This window comes from Sus scrofa, chromosome 6, assembly GCF_054392235.1.
Source record: "Sus scrofa isolate SSC_HxYL_T2T_F1_AM1 chromosome 6, Sscrofa_HxYL_maternal_Yorkshire_Landrace_v2.0, whole genome shotgun sequence".
Classification (NCBI taxonomy): Eukaryota; Metazoa; Chordata; class Mammalia; order Artiodactyla; family Suidae; genus Sus; species Sus scrofa.
In genome coordinates this window covers 61,831,267-61,847,575 of record NC_139388.1, presented here as the reverse complement: position 1 = coordinate 61,847,575, position 16,309 = coordinate 61,831,267, and the positions used below count along the sequence as shown (strand labels likewise).

The following is a 16,309-nucleotide window of genomic DNA, read 5'->3' as shown; positions in this document are numbered from 1 at the left end:
TACCTATTGGTTTAGAGCAGTGGTCAGGTAAAATCTGGTCAGGGATCAAATCTTGCCTGTGGCCCTGATTGTGTACAGTCTAGAGGCTGAGTGGTTTTTATTCTTTAAAGTTCGTAAAAAAAAATTAATAAAGAGGAATATGTGTGGAGTTCCCATCATGGCTCAGTGGTTAACCAACCCGACTAGGATCCATGAGAATGAGGGTTCGATCCCTGGCCTCACTCAGTGGGTTAAGGGTCTGGCATTGCAACCGTAAGCTGTGGTGTAGGTTGCAGATGCAGCTCGGATCCCATGTTGCTGTGGCTGTGGTGTAGGCTGGCAGCTGCAGCTCTGATTGGACCCTTAGCCTGAGAACCTCCATATGCTGCTGGGTGCGGCCCTACAAAGCAAAAAAAAAAAAAAAAAAATGTGGCCATGAGCATACATAGCTTGCAAAACCTAAAGTATTTACTACTTTCCCCTCAACAGAAAAACTGGGGCAAACTCTGGTCTGGTGTGCCTGAACATACTCAGGTTTAGTCTGCTTACTTGCAATGTCAATGTGTTCAAGTTCCTTTGCTTTTGTGATTTTTCACCTTAGTCACACACACCCAGAAGAGGTTGGAGACATCTCCAGTGATCTTTGACTTCTCTTCGTATTACATATTTTTCTTGGTCAGTCTAGTTAAAGCTTTGCCCATTTTGTAGATCTTTTCAAAGAACCAATTTTTGGTTCCATTGGTTCTTTGTGTCATTAAAAAAATACATATATATATCTATATATCTATTTCACTTTTCTCCACTCTACTGCCCGTTGTTTTCTTCTTTCTGTTGCTCTTGGCTTAGTTTGCTCTTTTTTCTAGCTTCTTACCATTCAAGTTAGTTTACTGATCTGAAGTTTTTTTGGATGTAGGCATTTACTGCTATAAATTGTCTTCTGAGTATGGCTTTCACTGCATCTTATAAGTTCTGGTTTGATTTTTCACTCCTATGTATTTTCTGATTTCCCTTATAATGTTTCCTTTGACCCATCTGCTGCTTAAGAGTGTGTGGTTTAATTTCCATGTTTTGTTTTTTTCTTTCTGTTGATTTCTAGTGTCATTACACTGTAGTCATATTTCAATCTTTTCAATTAGTTGAGATTTATTTTGTGGCCTAACATAGGGTTTATCCTGGAGAAAGTTCTATATGTATTCCTGTTGTTGGTGGAATGATCTGTGTAAGTTTGGCATCTTTCCCCTTGAACATGTTCTATGTTCTCTCATTCCCTCCCCAACCAGAGGATCCAAATCCTTAACCCAACCCTATCACTAAGGTATACACAAAGTATACTTTAATTGAAAGTTGATGCCAATCCTAAGATAAACCAAATACAGGCCCTACTTCAAGCTGATTCTGGATCCTCTGGCAGCCTTCAGAGGGTACTCCTCTGGGCTCTAACTACACTGCCATCCCCCATGTTACGGCACTCCTACTGGCTTTAGCACCCATCCTATCTCTCTCAGGCCTTCTTCATCCATAGCATTCAAGTCCTCCAGCTCTCAAAGGCTCTCCCCTCCTGAACTCTCTCCTTTTCTCCAGTCTCCCAGGACCTGTCTGGATTCTAGTCATTCCTTCTCCATGCACCAGGCCCTCCATTAGCCCCTTCTCCAGCTTTTCAAACTCACTCCTACGGGCTCTAGTCCTCCCCCACCCATCCTCTCAGATTCCCAATGGTAGGCTCAAGTTCCTTCCCCAAGACAACCTACTGCCTTCACTCTAGAACTGAACCTCTTAAGTCAGTTCAGGTCCCTAATGAATCCAATTGCTCCCTCAACTCTCTCAGGACTTGATCTTGGGCCATGGCCCCTTCCTCAGGACAAATCCATTGGCCTCCCCTGAGCATCGCCTCCTCATCTCTGCTGTGGGACCTACAGGATTTGGTGAGGTTCAGTGTGCTGGTTCCTTTCCGTCTTGAACAGGTCATGTTTGAACATCCAACAAAGACACCGGCTCATACATAGTTTTAATGTTAGCCACTCTGGTGAGTGTCCAGTGACATCACATGGTGATTTTACTTTGCATATCCCTGAAGAGTAATGATGTTTATTTTTTTATTTTTTTTGTCTTTTGTCTTTTGCTGCTGTTGTTGTTGCTATTTCTTGGGCCGCTCCCGCGGCATATGGAGGTTCCCAGGCTAGGGGTTGAATCAGAGTTGTAGCCACCGGCCTACGCCAGAGCCACAGCAATGCGGGATCTGAGCCGCGTCTGCAACCTACACCATAGCTCACGGCAACGCCGGATCGTTAACCCACTGAGCAAGGGCAGGGACCGAACCCGCAACCTCATGGTTCCTAGTCGGATTCATTAACCACTGCGCCACGACGGGAACTCCAAGAGTAATGATGTTTAAACATATCTTCACCCACTGGCCATTTGGTGATCTTAAGGATTTATGTAAGTTTCTCCCCCTCATCTTTTAACTGATTTGTTGTTTTATTATTGACTTGAAGGATTCTTCATCCTTTCTATGTGAATCTTTTGCCAGGTTTATGTAAATATCTTCTCCCAGTCTGTGTCTTGCTTTTTTACCACTTTCATGGTGTCATTTGATGACCAGAACTTCATATTTTTGACCAAGTCCAGTTAATAACTTTTATTTTATATTTAGGGTCTTCTGTTTACTAGGAAATGCTGCATACTCCAAGGTTGTGACAATAATCTCCTATATTTTCTTCTAAAAGTTTGATAGTCTTTTCTCAACTCATTGCACCCAAAGGGGGTCTTGTAACAATTCACTAATAGCAATGCTAATGGTAACAGGAACAACAGCTAACATTTATTGAGCTTACACAATATTCCAGATACACGTTCAAGAAGTTTACATGAACCAAACTCATTTAATCACAACAGCAGTATTAGGTAGGTGTGATCATCCCCATTTCACAAATAATGCACATGGGGTCATAGCTAATTTCCCCAGTGTCTTACAGGGAGTAAGGAGGTGGGATAGTGATGATAACAGGTTGGGTACATACCATGATGAATGGCTCTCCCTCATATGTTCTGTAAGCAGAGTTGTACCCTAGAACAAATCTGAAGTACGACAGAGATGAAATGGTATTGGTAAGTTTCTATGCATTCATGAAACTGACCTATCCAGTAAAAAAATCACCTACACTGAGTAGTTTGTGGTCAATAAGAAAAAGTGGTTTTTCCATTTTCCAAATTCACCTCTAATATGACTTTTGATATTCTATAAGCAGAAGACTGACCCATAAAGGCTTTCTTATGTTAAATTTTATCACGCATTTTCCTCATGCTGTGGAAGAAATGAATGTTGAACAGGGGCCTCTATACATTCTTTGTACACAAAAGGTTTTCCAACAGTATGGATTCTCTGTTCTTGAAGATGGCTTACATGGGTACATGCCTTTCCATATTCCTTACACTCAGAGGGTTTCTCACCAGCATGAATTTTCTGATGCTGTGTAAGTTGATGGCCATGACTGAAGGCTTTCCCACATTCTTTACACTCATAGGGTTTCTCCCCTGTATGAATTCGCTCATGTTTGACAAGGCTTGACCCATAAATAAAGGCCTTTCCACATTCCTTACACTTGTAAGGCGTTTCACCAGTGTGAATTCTCTCATGCTGAGTAAGGTGATAGCCACAGTTAAAGGCCTTCCCACATTCGGTACATTTATATGGCTTCTCACCCGTATGAATTCTCTCGTGTTTCACGAGACTTGAACCCCAACGAAAGGCCTTCCCACATTCCTTGCATTCATGAGGTTTTTCACCAGTGTGAATTTTCTGATGCTGAGTGAGATAATTGACACGAGTAAAGGCCTTCCCACATTCTTGGCATTCATAGGGCTTCTCACCGGTGTGAATTCTCTTATGTTGAACGAGGCTTGAACCACAGATAAATGCCTTCCCACAGTCTTTACATTCATAGGGCTTCTCACCACTGTGAATTCTCTTATGCTGAATTAGTTTATATACTCGGCTAAAGGTCTTGCCGCAATCTTTGCATTCATAGTCCTTCTCACCAGTGTGAAATCTCTGATGCTGAGTGAGTTCATCGCCACGTCTGAAGGCCTTCCCACAGTCTTTACACTCATAGGGCTTTTCACCTGTATGAATTCTCTTATGAATAACAAGGCTTGAACCCCATCGAAAGGCCTTCCCGCAGTCCTTACATTCATAAGGTTTCTCACCAGTGTGAATTTTCTGGTGCTGAGTAAGTTGATTACCCCAACGGAAAGCCTTTTTACATTCTTTACATTCATAGGGTTTCTCACCTGTGTGAATTTTCTGATGTTGAGTAAGTTGGTAGCCACGACTAAAGGCCTTTCCACATTCTTTACATTCATAGGAGTTTTCCCTATTATGAGGTCTCTGATGGGTTCGGACAGTGGTATTTTCTCTATAAGTGGGTGTTTTCCCACAGTTGATTATCATTTGACTGACATATCCCTCTTGAGGGGCCTGTGGTCCTTCAAACTCACCTTCACACATCCAGTTAAGGCCAAGGGATTTACTTTTTCCACCTGAGTTCCGTTTGGAAAAATTCATCTCATAAATGCCCTTTTGTCTAGGTAAAGTCTTGGTCTCATATGGTGATTCCAACTCTGAAAAAAAAAAAAACACAAAACCCCAACATATTTTCTTTTTAAGAAAACAAAAGCAACCTAATCACCAAAAATTTATCTAACAGATATAAAACTTTTCTAGTGGGATAAATATGAATCACCTAGGGTTCATTAAAATATAGATTCCACATTGAGCATCACAGTACTTAATGAGGAAACACTGGAGACAGTCCTGCTAAAGTCAAACTAAAAAGGCACCATTAACCTTACTATTTCCTATCAGCTGAAACAAACACAAGAAATTAGAGGGATAAATCTCAAAAAATGAAGATGAAAAAAGAGTACAATTTGTAGATGTGATGACAAACCTGGAAAATCAAATATATATAATTACTGTAAAAAACAAATATAAAGTTGGATAGTTATGTGTACACACACACACACACACACACACACACACACACACACAAATGCACATACACAGATAATATCATTAAAAGTAATTCTGGATAGCAGTTCCCGTTGTGGTGCAGTGGTTAACAAATCCGACTAGGAACCATGAGGTTGCAGGTTCAATCCCTGACCTTGCTCAGTGGGTTAAGGATCTGGCGTTGCCGTGAGCTGTGGTGTAGGTTGCAGATGTGGCTCAGAGCCTGCATTGCTGTGGCTGTGGTGTAGGCCGGCAGCTACAGCTCCTATCAGACCCCTAGCATGGGAACCTCCATATGCCATGGAAGCGGCCCTAGAAATGGCAAACAAACAAACAAAAAAAGTAATTCTGGATACAAAGATCTAACATTCAAAAGCAACCAAAAAATATAATGTGTGGAATTAAATTTAATGATAAAAATTGTGAAACAGTTGTAAGGAAATGCTTAGAAAAATCTGAGCATCAATAAGTATGCTAACTCAAGGAACTACAAAACATCAAACATCTGTAAAGTCATGAATTCATAAAGATACTAAAAAATGTTCAATGACCAACTTTGGAGCATGCTAGGAAACCAGCCCTTTATTATTAAAAACTAATACTTTTTCTTCTTTAAAGAACAAAGTTTTTATCTTTCTTATCCAATATGGACAGTTCGACTAAACAACAAATTAACAAATGGACCACAGCTTCTCTTTCAATAAATAAAGAGGCAATGACAGTATATCACATTTAGAAACCCTGAAGAAATAGTGAATTTAGGCACTGAGTGTCAGTGACTGCTAACAGCACAAAAAGAGACACAAGCAGATACTGCTTCATGATGGAAGAACAGAGCAGCCAGGAAGCAGTACTGCCAAGAAATAGATAAAAAGGAAGAAAGCACGTGAAGCTAGGATAACAACCACCTTTCAGAAACTACGAATGGCATAGGGTTCTGTTTTCTATGACCTTGCTACTCAATAGGGTGAGACATGAGGTGGAAAACACATTGAGAGAGGAATGGGGTGAAGTCAGAGTTCAAGTGGTGAAGGTCAAGGCCTTCTGCAGAGGTCTTGGGACCTTTGTAGGGAGCCCTCCAAACACCTCAGGGGTAAGCTGCTCCCTGCCCAGCCTGGCCACTTATAGTAATGATGGCTTGAGCTAGCCAGGCTGCCTGTCACTCTCCGCTGCACTATCTTGTCTTTCCTCCTCAAACATTAAAGCTCTCTCCTTTGCTTCTGTAAGACAAATGAGATGTCCTGCTTTCAAACAAAAACAAAAACAAAAAACCACATGATGCAGAACTTAGGAAATACTGTTGGCACAAGGTTTTTTGATTGAGCCTTAGTCAAATTTTAACAACCTAAATGTCAAAATGATAAAAACTTCAGAAAAGAGAAAGGATTGAAGGACAAAGAAGAAACCAGATAGGTGGGAGAAGGTCTTCTGTCAAACTTCTGGAGGCAAGTAGAACATGGCAGTTGAGAGTATGGCTTCTGGGGCCAGAATTCTTAGGTTCAGGTAATGCCTCTGTCTCCTTGACTGGCCATGTCACTTTATGGCCCAGTATACTCATCTACGAATTAGACATAATAATCTATTTTATAAACTTACAGGAATTAAATGAAATGTATTTATACATACACAGGCACACATGCTCACAATGGCTTCTGGTTTAGAGGAAGCACAGTGTTAGCCATTTGTATTGTGCTTATTATTACAAACAGAAAAATGAGAAATTTACTTATCCCCTGTTTAACTCAGAATTCATAGGTTGTAACTTTATTTATTTATTTATTTTTTGTCTTTTGTCTTTTGCTGTTGTTGTTGTTGTTGCTATTTCTTGGGCCGCTCCCGCGGCATATGGAGGTTCCCAGGCTAGGGGTTGAAACGGAGCTGTAGCCACCGGCCTACGCCAGAGCCACAGCAACGCGGGATCCGAGCCGCGTCTGCAACCTACACCACAGCTCATGGCAACGCCGGATCGTTAACCCACTGAGCAAGGGCAGGGACCGAACCCGCAACCTCATGGTTCCTAGTAGGATTCGTTAACCACTGCGCCACGACAGGAACTCCCATAGGTTGTAACTTTAAACCTCACTTCAGGAACAATGTATAGGGAATAGAATACGCTCAGTTTAATTTTACATGAATTCTGTTTGTTCAGTCCACTTCTAAATCAAGCATACAGGCTGGTTTACCAGAGAAAATTAGTCTCCATATTAAGCTATTTTCTCTAAATGTGGGTCCCCAAAGTACCATCACCAACAGTTCAGGTGTAAACATAAGACCACAGCATGAAGCTTGGTTTCTTTGAAGATGGTCATGAAATAAAGTAAATACTTTTATTTGAATAAATTAAATAATTCTAATTCATCCTTTGGTCGCTAAGGAATAGTGGAGGGCCCGGACAGGTGGGAAGATCACCGATGGATGAGGAGATGAGGGTGTGTTATGTGTAATGCCAAAGCTCAAAACATCCCTTGGGTGCAAGAAGAAAGAAATTCAACTAGTTTCTTTTCTTTGTTTTTTTCTCTTCCTTTTTAGGGCTGCAGCCATGGTACATGGAAGTTCCCAGGCTTTGGGCTGAATTGGAGCTGTAGCTACTGGCCTACGCCACAGCACAGCAATGCCAGATCCAAGCCACATCTGCGACCTACACCACAGCTCATGGCAATGCATATCCTTAACCCACTGAGTGAGGCCAGGGATCCAATCCACATCTTCATGAATACTAGTTGGGATCGTTTCCACTGAGCCACAACAGGAACTCCTTCAACTAGTTCCCTGAAAGGCAGTCCTGAAGTTCACAGTGGAGGGAGCTTGGAGTAGGTTAGGTGAGGCAGGCAACTTACCTAGTGAGACCAAGTTACTGTAGTTCTCCAACATCACGTCCCAGTACAGGTCTCTCTGCGTAGAGTCCAGACATGCCCACTCCTCCTGGGAGAAGTCTATGGCCACATCTGAGAATGTCACCAAACCCTGAAAACACAAACCCCATGTCCCTGATGAAATGGCAGGACAGAGTTTTGAGATGGAGGAGAGGGAATGCTACGCTATCCCTCCCAGGGCTGGGTATGATGAGTGGACTGAAAGCCTGTGGGGAGGGGCCAGTGGGACGTGACTGGTTGAAGCTGAACCCCTACTACTTCAGGAAAAACTACCTACACCCTGCAGAATTCTTAATCATGCCAGCTTCTCAGGAAGCGGATAAAACAATCCCAGTTTTCCTCCCAATCACAAGCCAGACCCTACTCCGTGCCTGCCTCATAAGCTCTCAGCAAGTGTGGATTCCTATAGCATCTTCTATTTAAGGGGAAAGGAAAAAATGCCTGGGTTTGTTTCCCAAATGTCATATAATATCTAGAAAATTGGATCCTTTTGATTTTCTGTTTGATTGCGTTCGAGCCTCGGGTTCATCATTCTGCCAGGTTATCTTTTAAGGAGCCTGCCTTTGTAATGACAAAAGCATGTTTTTATTCCATCACATGGATGGATTAGATTTAATGATTATAGTTTTATACTTCAGTTGAGCAAAACCTAAGTCTAAGGTTTCCCCCGATCCCAGGAGTATATGATCATTTATCACGTTTGTATGAAATGACCTTACCTGTTATCATCCACTAGCGATGCCTTTTCTTCATTCCTAATTATTTATTTACTTATCTTTTACTGGCTTTTTAAAAATCTGTGTTTCTTTTTTTAAAATTTAATTTTATTGGAGTATAGCTGAGTTACAATGTTGTATTCGTTTCAGGTGCACAGCAAAGCTTTTCAGTTACATGTATAATACAAATGTATACTCATATACATATATATTCTTCTTCAAATTCTCTTCCCACATAGGTTATTACAAAATATTGAGTATAGCGCGGGGCACTATATAGTAGGTCCCTGTTGTTTATCTATTTTATATATAATAGTAGGTATATTTTACTCCCAAATTCCTCTTTGTTCCTGATTTAGAGGAAACTGATATCTAAGATTCAGAAGCATAAAGACAGGTCTGCTCAACAACAAAGTTTATCTCCTGAGTCTCTGGGTAAGAGCATGATCTTTAAGTCCACAGGCCCTCATCCCAGCTCTGTCCAATTCTAAAAGCTTTGTAAAGCATGAGCTTTACACTGAGACCAAAGAAGATGAACATTCTTGTTTATCTGCCTGGGAAACAGATCAGTGGAAAGGAGTGAGGAATTTGGGTTTCCTCGTCTGGTCAAATAGGACCAACATCTCTGACACATCACACCGTAGATCTGACTCAAATTTTCTCCCAGTAGTTTCTGCTTCCATTGTTCCAATTATTCTTGACAAAAAAAGAGAGCACATAGGAGATACTGAATAATTAGTTCGTGGGTTAAGATACCGATCATCAGCCACAAAGGGGGGCACCAGGCTATGTGGCATTGTCATTCTCTGGGAAAGGAAGAGCTGGGAAGTAGGTACTTAGATGGGACTTGCTTGGGCAGGAGGCTTCATGGTATTTTACAGGAGAAGCCACAGGACCTGAATACCACAGTTCAAGAAGGAAAGAGAAAGACATACTTACGTGGGCCATGGTTTTCAGAATTCAAGAACTGAACAGTACTCTTGGGGTTTCCTTTGTAGGCACAAAGTCCAGAGAAGCCAGATCTAAATGAGGAAAAGGAGGCATTAAAATAAGTAACCTTGGCCTCAAAATGACTTAGTATAACCTTTTTGCTCCTCCGTCTTTGCTTCCAAGGAACTTCCAGCTTCTCCTTCAACAAGGCTTGCACATAAACAAAATCCATCTGGAGAAGATTAAAAGGATTCTGGGAAAAAACAAAACCAAACAACAAGCTCTCCTTAAAACTCTAGGAAAGCCAGCTGCACAGACAGGGCAGAGGAGCTTTCATTCTTTGCCTTGAAATGAGACTCAGTCATTTTAGCAGGAGGCTTCCTGGCCAGTTCCCTGCAGGGGGAGATACAGATTAAGAATTTGGCCTTGGACGTTCTCATCATGGCTCAGTGGTAATGAACCCGACTAGTATCCATGAGGATGTGGGTTCGATCCTTGGTCTTGCTCAGTGAGTTAAGGATCCGGCGTTGCTGTGAGCTGTGGTGTAGGTCGCAGCTGTGGCTCAGATCCCATGTGGCTGTGGCTGGCAGCTGTAGCTCTGATTCAAATCCTAGCCTGGGAACTTCCATATGCCGCAGGTGTGGCCATAAAAAGAAAAAAAAAAAATTTGGCCTTGATCAAAGAGAAGTGTGGCCTTTGCTCTCAGCTGCTGAGAGGTAGTCTACGTCACACCTGAGGGGACAGTCTTTGCTTTGGGTAGGGGTGATCCATGCTGCATCTTAGGCTGGGAGCTGGCCACATCAGAAAGGTGTGGGGAGGGTTTGGGTCAGGGGATGCCAGTTGTCTTGGAGACTGACATTAATATCTGGGCAACTTCTCAATCAGTCATGCCTAGTGACGAAGCCCCAGTGAAAACTCTGGACACTCAGAGCTCAGGTGTACTTCTCTGGGTGGCAATACTCTGAATGTATTGTCACATGTTGATGTTGGAAGAATATCAAGTCCTGATTTTAAGAGGAGAAGACACCATGATGGGAGCCCCCTGGACCTCATCTTGTGTACCTGTCTCCTTGGCTGATGTTAATCTGTTTCCCTTCCCTTTAATTAACTGTAACCGTGAGTGGCAGAGCTCTCCATGAGTCCTTTAGTCCTGAATTATTAAGCCTGAGGGTGGTTTAGGGAAACTCCTGAACTTGGAGTTGGTGTCAGAACTGAGGGTGGCCTTGTGTGAAGACTGTGCCCTCAGACCTCACTGCTTGAGGCTGGAGAACTCTGGGCAGAGAGACTTGACCTAGACTGAGCCTGGGTGTGCTCAGGGTGCTTAGTCTCCCTCTGAGCACATCCTGCTCCCTTCGGTCACACCATCCAGGATGGAGAGGGGCTGCGTCATGCAAACTTGAAGCTCTTCTGACCTCAAGACAGGGTGACGTCAGTCAAGACATGGCAGGTGGACAGGGTAGAGAAGGAACTGCCCAGGCAGCATTCAGCACTGTGAGTCTGGGAAAGTCGACTGTGTAAACATTGATACTAACATTGACACTTTAATGCTAAAGTGGAAGAAATACTTGAAGACATCAAAAACATTTCAGATACACGGTCAGTAGGAAAATCAGTCTACTGAAACAAGAAGTTATGCTAATACGGTTGCAATGGCCTATATGAGAATATATATACATACATATATATAACACATATATGGAGATATCTGTATCTAAATATATATACATACACACACAAGACACATTCTTTTTTCTGGTTACCCGGTGCACATGGAGTTCCCGGGCCGGGGGTCAGATCTGAGCCATAGTTGCGACCTACACCACAGCATCCTTAATCCACTGTGCGGGGCTGGGGATCAAACCTGCGTCCTGATGCTCCAGAGATGCTGCTGATCCCATTGTGTCACAGTGGGAACTCCAAAATATATGAATGGGTATAGAGATACACATGTACACAAAACATAAAACACAAACAGAAATACACAAAATGGAACTAAAGAAACAGAAAAAGTCTGGAAGGATATACCCCAGGTGCAAAAAAGAGGTAACAGAATGGGTCTGAAACTGTGGACAGGATAACTAAGGATATTAGGCCTCCCTTCAGGACTGACCCTTAGCTGGATTTCCAGAGTGTTCCAACTGTTCTCTGATAAGAGTGGCTTACTGTTCTTAACTTTTTTTGTGTTTGTGTGTGTACAAATGATGTGGTTCATGCTGAACATGCGCCTTCCTCTAAGAGTCTGGAATTTGGGTACATGCTGGGCAGCAGGTGCCTATGTGACAGACTCCTCAGTAAAAACCCTAGTAAAAACTTAGGGGCTCAGGAGAGCTGCCCTGGTAGACAACAAGGCACATATGTTGTTGTAACTTGTCACAGGCAGAATTAAGCACATCCTGGTGCCTGCACTGGGAGAGGATTTGTGGAAGCTTGGGCCTGGTTTCCTCCCATATGTCTTATCCTTCGCTGACTTGCTGTGTGTACCCTATCATTGTAATATGTCTTAGCCAAGAGAAGAATGATATGTTTTTTTTTTGTTTTTTTGTTTGTTTTTTATCTTTTTGCCATTTCTTGGGCTGCTCCCGAGACATATGGAGGTTCCCAGGCTAGGGGTCAAATCGGAGCTGTAGCTGCCGACCTATGCCAGAGCCACAGCAATGTGGGATCTGAGTTGCCTCTGCAACCTACACCACAGCTCAGGGCAATGCCAGATCGTCAACCCACTGAGCAAGGCCAGGGATAGAACCCGCAACCTCATGATTCCTAGTCGGATTCGTTAACCACTGCGCTACGACGGGAACTCCAGAATGATATGTTGAATCACTATCTAGAGAATCACTGAGCCTCATGGTGGTCTTGGGAGTCCCGACACACCCTTAAATCTTGATTTTTCTTCCTTTTTTTTGTTTCTGTTTTTTTTTAGGGCTGCACCAGTGGCATACGGAAGTTCCCAGGCTAGGGATTAAATCAAACCTGTAGCCGCTGGCCTATGCCATGGCCACAGCAACGTGGGATTCGAGCCTCGTCTGTGACCTTCACCACAGCTCACGGCAACACAGGATCCTTAACCCTGTGAGTGAGGCCTGGGATTGAACCTGCATCCTCATGGATACTAGTTGGGTTCATTAACTGCTGATCCATGATGGGAACTCGATTTTCTTCTTTTTGTTTATGTATACCACGCTAGGTGTTTAAACAACAGCCATGCATTGACATATATAAATATGTGAGCATTTCTCTTAAATTTATTAAGCGACGGTTAGACTCTTCCAAGGATAAAGGTCCTCTCTCTTTTTAAAACAAGCTTCTCTTGAACTTGCAGAAAAGGCTCAGAATATGTCATTTTGGGGTGATTTTACTGAATAATTTCTCTTCATTTCCTTTCACTACCAAATACTAAAACCAGCTCCTTGATGTCTACACATGTCCACGATGTTGGGATACTAACCGGGAAAAATGACTAACATGCCAAGTGATGCTCTGTAGATCCAGACAGTCCTCTTGACGCTGCTTAGTTTTATATCTTGATGGGAGGGTAAATTTTGCTATTGAGTTTGCCCTTTCAGCCACGGTGTCCTGCAGACAACTGCTAAATCACCTGACCCTTTAGGGTTCACTTTGCACCCAACATTATTAGAAAAAATGTGTAAGGTATAAACTTAGAAAATGAATTCCTATTTTCTTAATAGGAAATAAAGAGGGTGTGAGAGGAGAGAAAGACGTGAAGACAGAAGCAGAGTCAGAGTGACTAGGCTCTAGAACCTGGGGTTCTGAAATATGTAGCTGTCACTCAAGTGTGACACAGTCTTTGAAAAAAAAGGAGTAACTTTAGAGTGGAGAAAACTGACCAATACCACCTAAGCCGGGTGATCAAGTTCAACCTCAACCAACACTACCTAAGCCAGGTGATCAAGTTCAACCTCACCAATCATAAATCATGTTGATAGTGCGTATCCTTGCCATGATGTAATGAAGTGGTAATTTACCTCTGTGATCTTCCACCGTCAAACCTAGAAACCCAGTCTAATCATGAAGAAAACATCAGATTCCAAGAGAGGGGCAGCCTATAAAATACTCAGCCTCTTAAAACTGTCAAGTCATCAGAAACAAGCCAAGTCTGAGAAATTGGCAAAGCCAAGAAGAGCCTAAGGAGCCATGACAATGAATGTAATGTGGTGTCCTGGATGGGATCCTGCAACAGATGAAAACCATTATGCAAAAATTAAGGCAATCTGAATAAAGCATGGCCTTCAGTTAAGGGTAACCTTTTGGAAGTGGCTCACTAATTGTAACTAGGGGTTACAGCAATGCTACAGCAACGTGGGATCTGAGCCACATTTGTAACCTAAATCACAGCTCACGGCAACACGGGATCCTTAACCCACTGAGCGAGGCCAGGGATGGAACCTGCATCCTAATGGATCCTAGTCAGATTAGTTTCCACTGAGCCACAACAGGAACTCCCAGGATGATTTTTCTGGAGACAGCTGGCATGGGGTTAAAAGAGGATAGAATCAGACACTAGGGCTTTTCTGGAGCACAGACTACATCAGAAAATATCCTCCAATGCCCCACCTGTTCCCACGTCTTATCTTAAACCAATCAGAAATAAGAGGGCACTGAGATCTCAGAATTTCGGAGATCCCTGGTGACTAGGCTCTAATAATTGGAGTTCTGAAATATGTAGCTGTCTTCTACCCCCAGCTACCTGGTCAGGGTCCTCTCCCATCCGAAAAGGGGATCTTCTTCCCGAGGCTTTTTCACCCTGTCACTCAGGTAACCTGAATTTGAGATGGCAAGCACCTATGGCTCTGAGATTGCCATCTCACGACTATGTCTGTGCCATTCTTGTCATTTTCATCACAGGGTTCAGGCTTTGACTTGTATTCGGGGCCACTGTCCCCAAACAAGGACCAGAAGGTTGGAACGTGAAGGGAGAGGGAGCAGCAGAAACATGAGAGCTACAGGTTACACTGTCACACACAACCGTGCTCACTCAATCCGCGGCCACACATCCAAACACAATCCTGCACCTGTCACAGCCAAGCGATGGCACAAACCACCATGAGACACCCCTTGACTCTGTCACAAGAACTGACGCCCACGCCAGAGACATGGTGTGTGTCTCTGCCAATCCCACTTAAGTGCAAAGGCTCATCTCAGCCGCCGAGACACATCTGGGCCCCGCCACCCACGCAGGGCCCACGCGCATGTAACTCACGCAGAGCAGAGTGGCCGAGTCACAGCCCGTCACAGCCTAGCCGCGTCCCCCTTCCAGATGCCCACGCGACGCACAGCCACGGGGATGGCGCCGAGTCGCGCCCCCCGCCCCCCGCCCACACTCACGCGCAAGTGCGTCACCAGTACAGGTACCCGGCCTGTCTCCCTCGCCGACGCTCACGCGCGCGTCTCGCTCTATGCACACGGCTGAGCCCGATCCGCGCGCGCGCGCGCACACACACACACACACACACACACACACACACACTCGCACTTCCTCCGCAGCCGCTCCCGGGAGCCAGAGGCCGAGGCTCTGTTTCGGGCCTCTCCGCCTCTCTTTCACCGCAGTCGCCCGCCGCGTTCCGTGCTGGTGTCCTCCTGGGATGCTACTAACTCACCGCTTGGGGCCTAACAACCAACAGGGCGTCCGGAGCGAGCGCGAGCGTTGAGGTTATCTCCAGACACCGTCACCAGGAAACCAGAGCTTTAAAAAAAAAAAAAGAAAGAAAAAAAAAAAAAAAATCTTCGCGCAGAAAGCGCATCTTCCGGCATGCAACTGGGCGAGTTTCTACTGGGGGCGGTGCTCCAGAGCCTTCTGGGACATGTAGTCTAGAAACCCAGAGATCCGCGGAGCTGAACACTCAATGGCTCGCTTACCCAGCATGCAACCCCTCAAGAGGCAGGAGTGGAGCTGTGCCTCAGAGGTTTCTGGGAAATGTAGTTCGCATCTCGGGGGCGCTAGACAAGGCCTTCAGAAGGCGTCTCCCCTACCCCTAAAGGAGCGCTGTACCTCCAGACTTGGAGGGAATGCGTTTCAGAGCCGCGGAATTTCAAAATGCTGGGAGCTTTGCCAGCTCTTCGGATTTCTTTTCTCCTTTTCTTCTTTTAATGCGAGAAAAGCATACAAATTTTATTACGTTCTTTCATGTACATGGGGGCTTTCAGAAGAGGATGAAAACCTGAAGATATGTCCACAGCAGGAAGCTTTTATACCTTTGAGACAAAGAAACGATGAATTGTGAAGTATTGACAGTGCTCCGGGCTAGTGATAGACCTATTACGGCCTGATAACTCTTATCTTCATGTAATGAGGTTTGTTTGAGAGTCCTCTGATGCCATCTGTCTACATTTATTATTAATTAATTAATTAATTTTTAGGGCCACACCCGTGGCATATGGAGGGGGGTCTAATTGGAGCTGTTGCCGCTGACCTACACCACAGCTCAGGGCAACACCAGATCCTTAACCCACTGAGGGAGGCCAGGGATCGAACCCACAACCTCATGGTTCCTAGTTGGATTCATTTCTGCTGTGCCAACATGGGAACTCCCAGTCTATCGTCATTTAAAGAATTTACTTTCTGCCTTTTGACAGAGAAGGGGCTCTTTTGTGTGTTTACTGCTTTTAAAGAAGGTTTAATTATTTTTTTCTTTTTAGGGCCGCACCCATATCATATGTAAGTTCCTAGGCTAGGGGTAGAAATGGAGCTGAAGCTGCCTAAGTCACAGCTATAGCAACGTAGAAACGTAGAATCTGCGACCCACACCACAGCTCATGGCAACCCTGGATCCTTAACCCACTGAAAA

The 16,309-nt window shown here is 44.0% G+C and overlaps 1 protein-coding gene across 5 annotated transcripts; it reads right to left on the bottom strand.

Moving 5' to 3' along the window:
• Positions 1 to 796: 796 nt before the first annotated feature.
• Positions 797 to 15,211, bottom strand: ZNF331 (zinc finger protein 331). Of its 5 annotated transcripts, XM_084961655.1 has the most exons (5): positions 14,212 to 15,186; positions 12,952 to 13,990; positions 9,516 to 9,598; positions 7,825 to 7,951; positions 797 to 4,596 (listed from the first exon to the last, which is right to left on the bottom strand). In XM_084961655.1, exons 3-5 carry the CDS (start codon positions 9,522 to 9,524, stop codon positions 3,263 to 3,265), a joined length of 1,470 nt encoding a protein of 489 aa, XP_084817781.1. In that variant the 5' UTR covers positions 9,525 to 9,598; positions 12,952 to 13,990; positions 14,212 to 15,186; the 3' UTR covers positions 797 to 3,262. The 5 variants fall into 5 exon arrangements, with proteins under 5 accessions (XP_084817781.1, XP_020952931.1, XP_020952928.1 ...); XM_021097272.2 differs by having other exon boundaries at positions 12,952 to 15,211; XM_021097269.2 differs by lacking the exon at positions 12,952 to 13,990 and having other exon boundaries at positions 15,122 to 15,211.
• Between the last annotated feature and the right edge of the window lie 1,098 nt (positions 15,212 to 16,309).

Excerpts from the sequence above, each read along its gene's own strand:
- ZNF331 (XM_021097272.2), bottom strand. Across the intron at positions 4,597-7,824 it reads CAGTAACTTGGTCTCACTAG|AGTTGGAATCACCATATGAG; the intron begins GTAAGTTGCCTG and ends TTTTTTTTTCAG.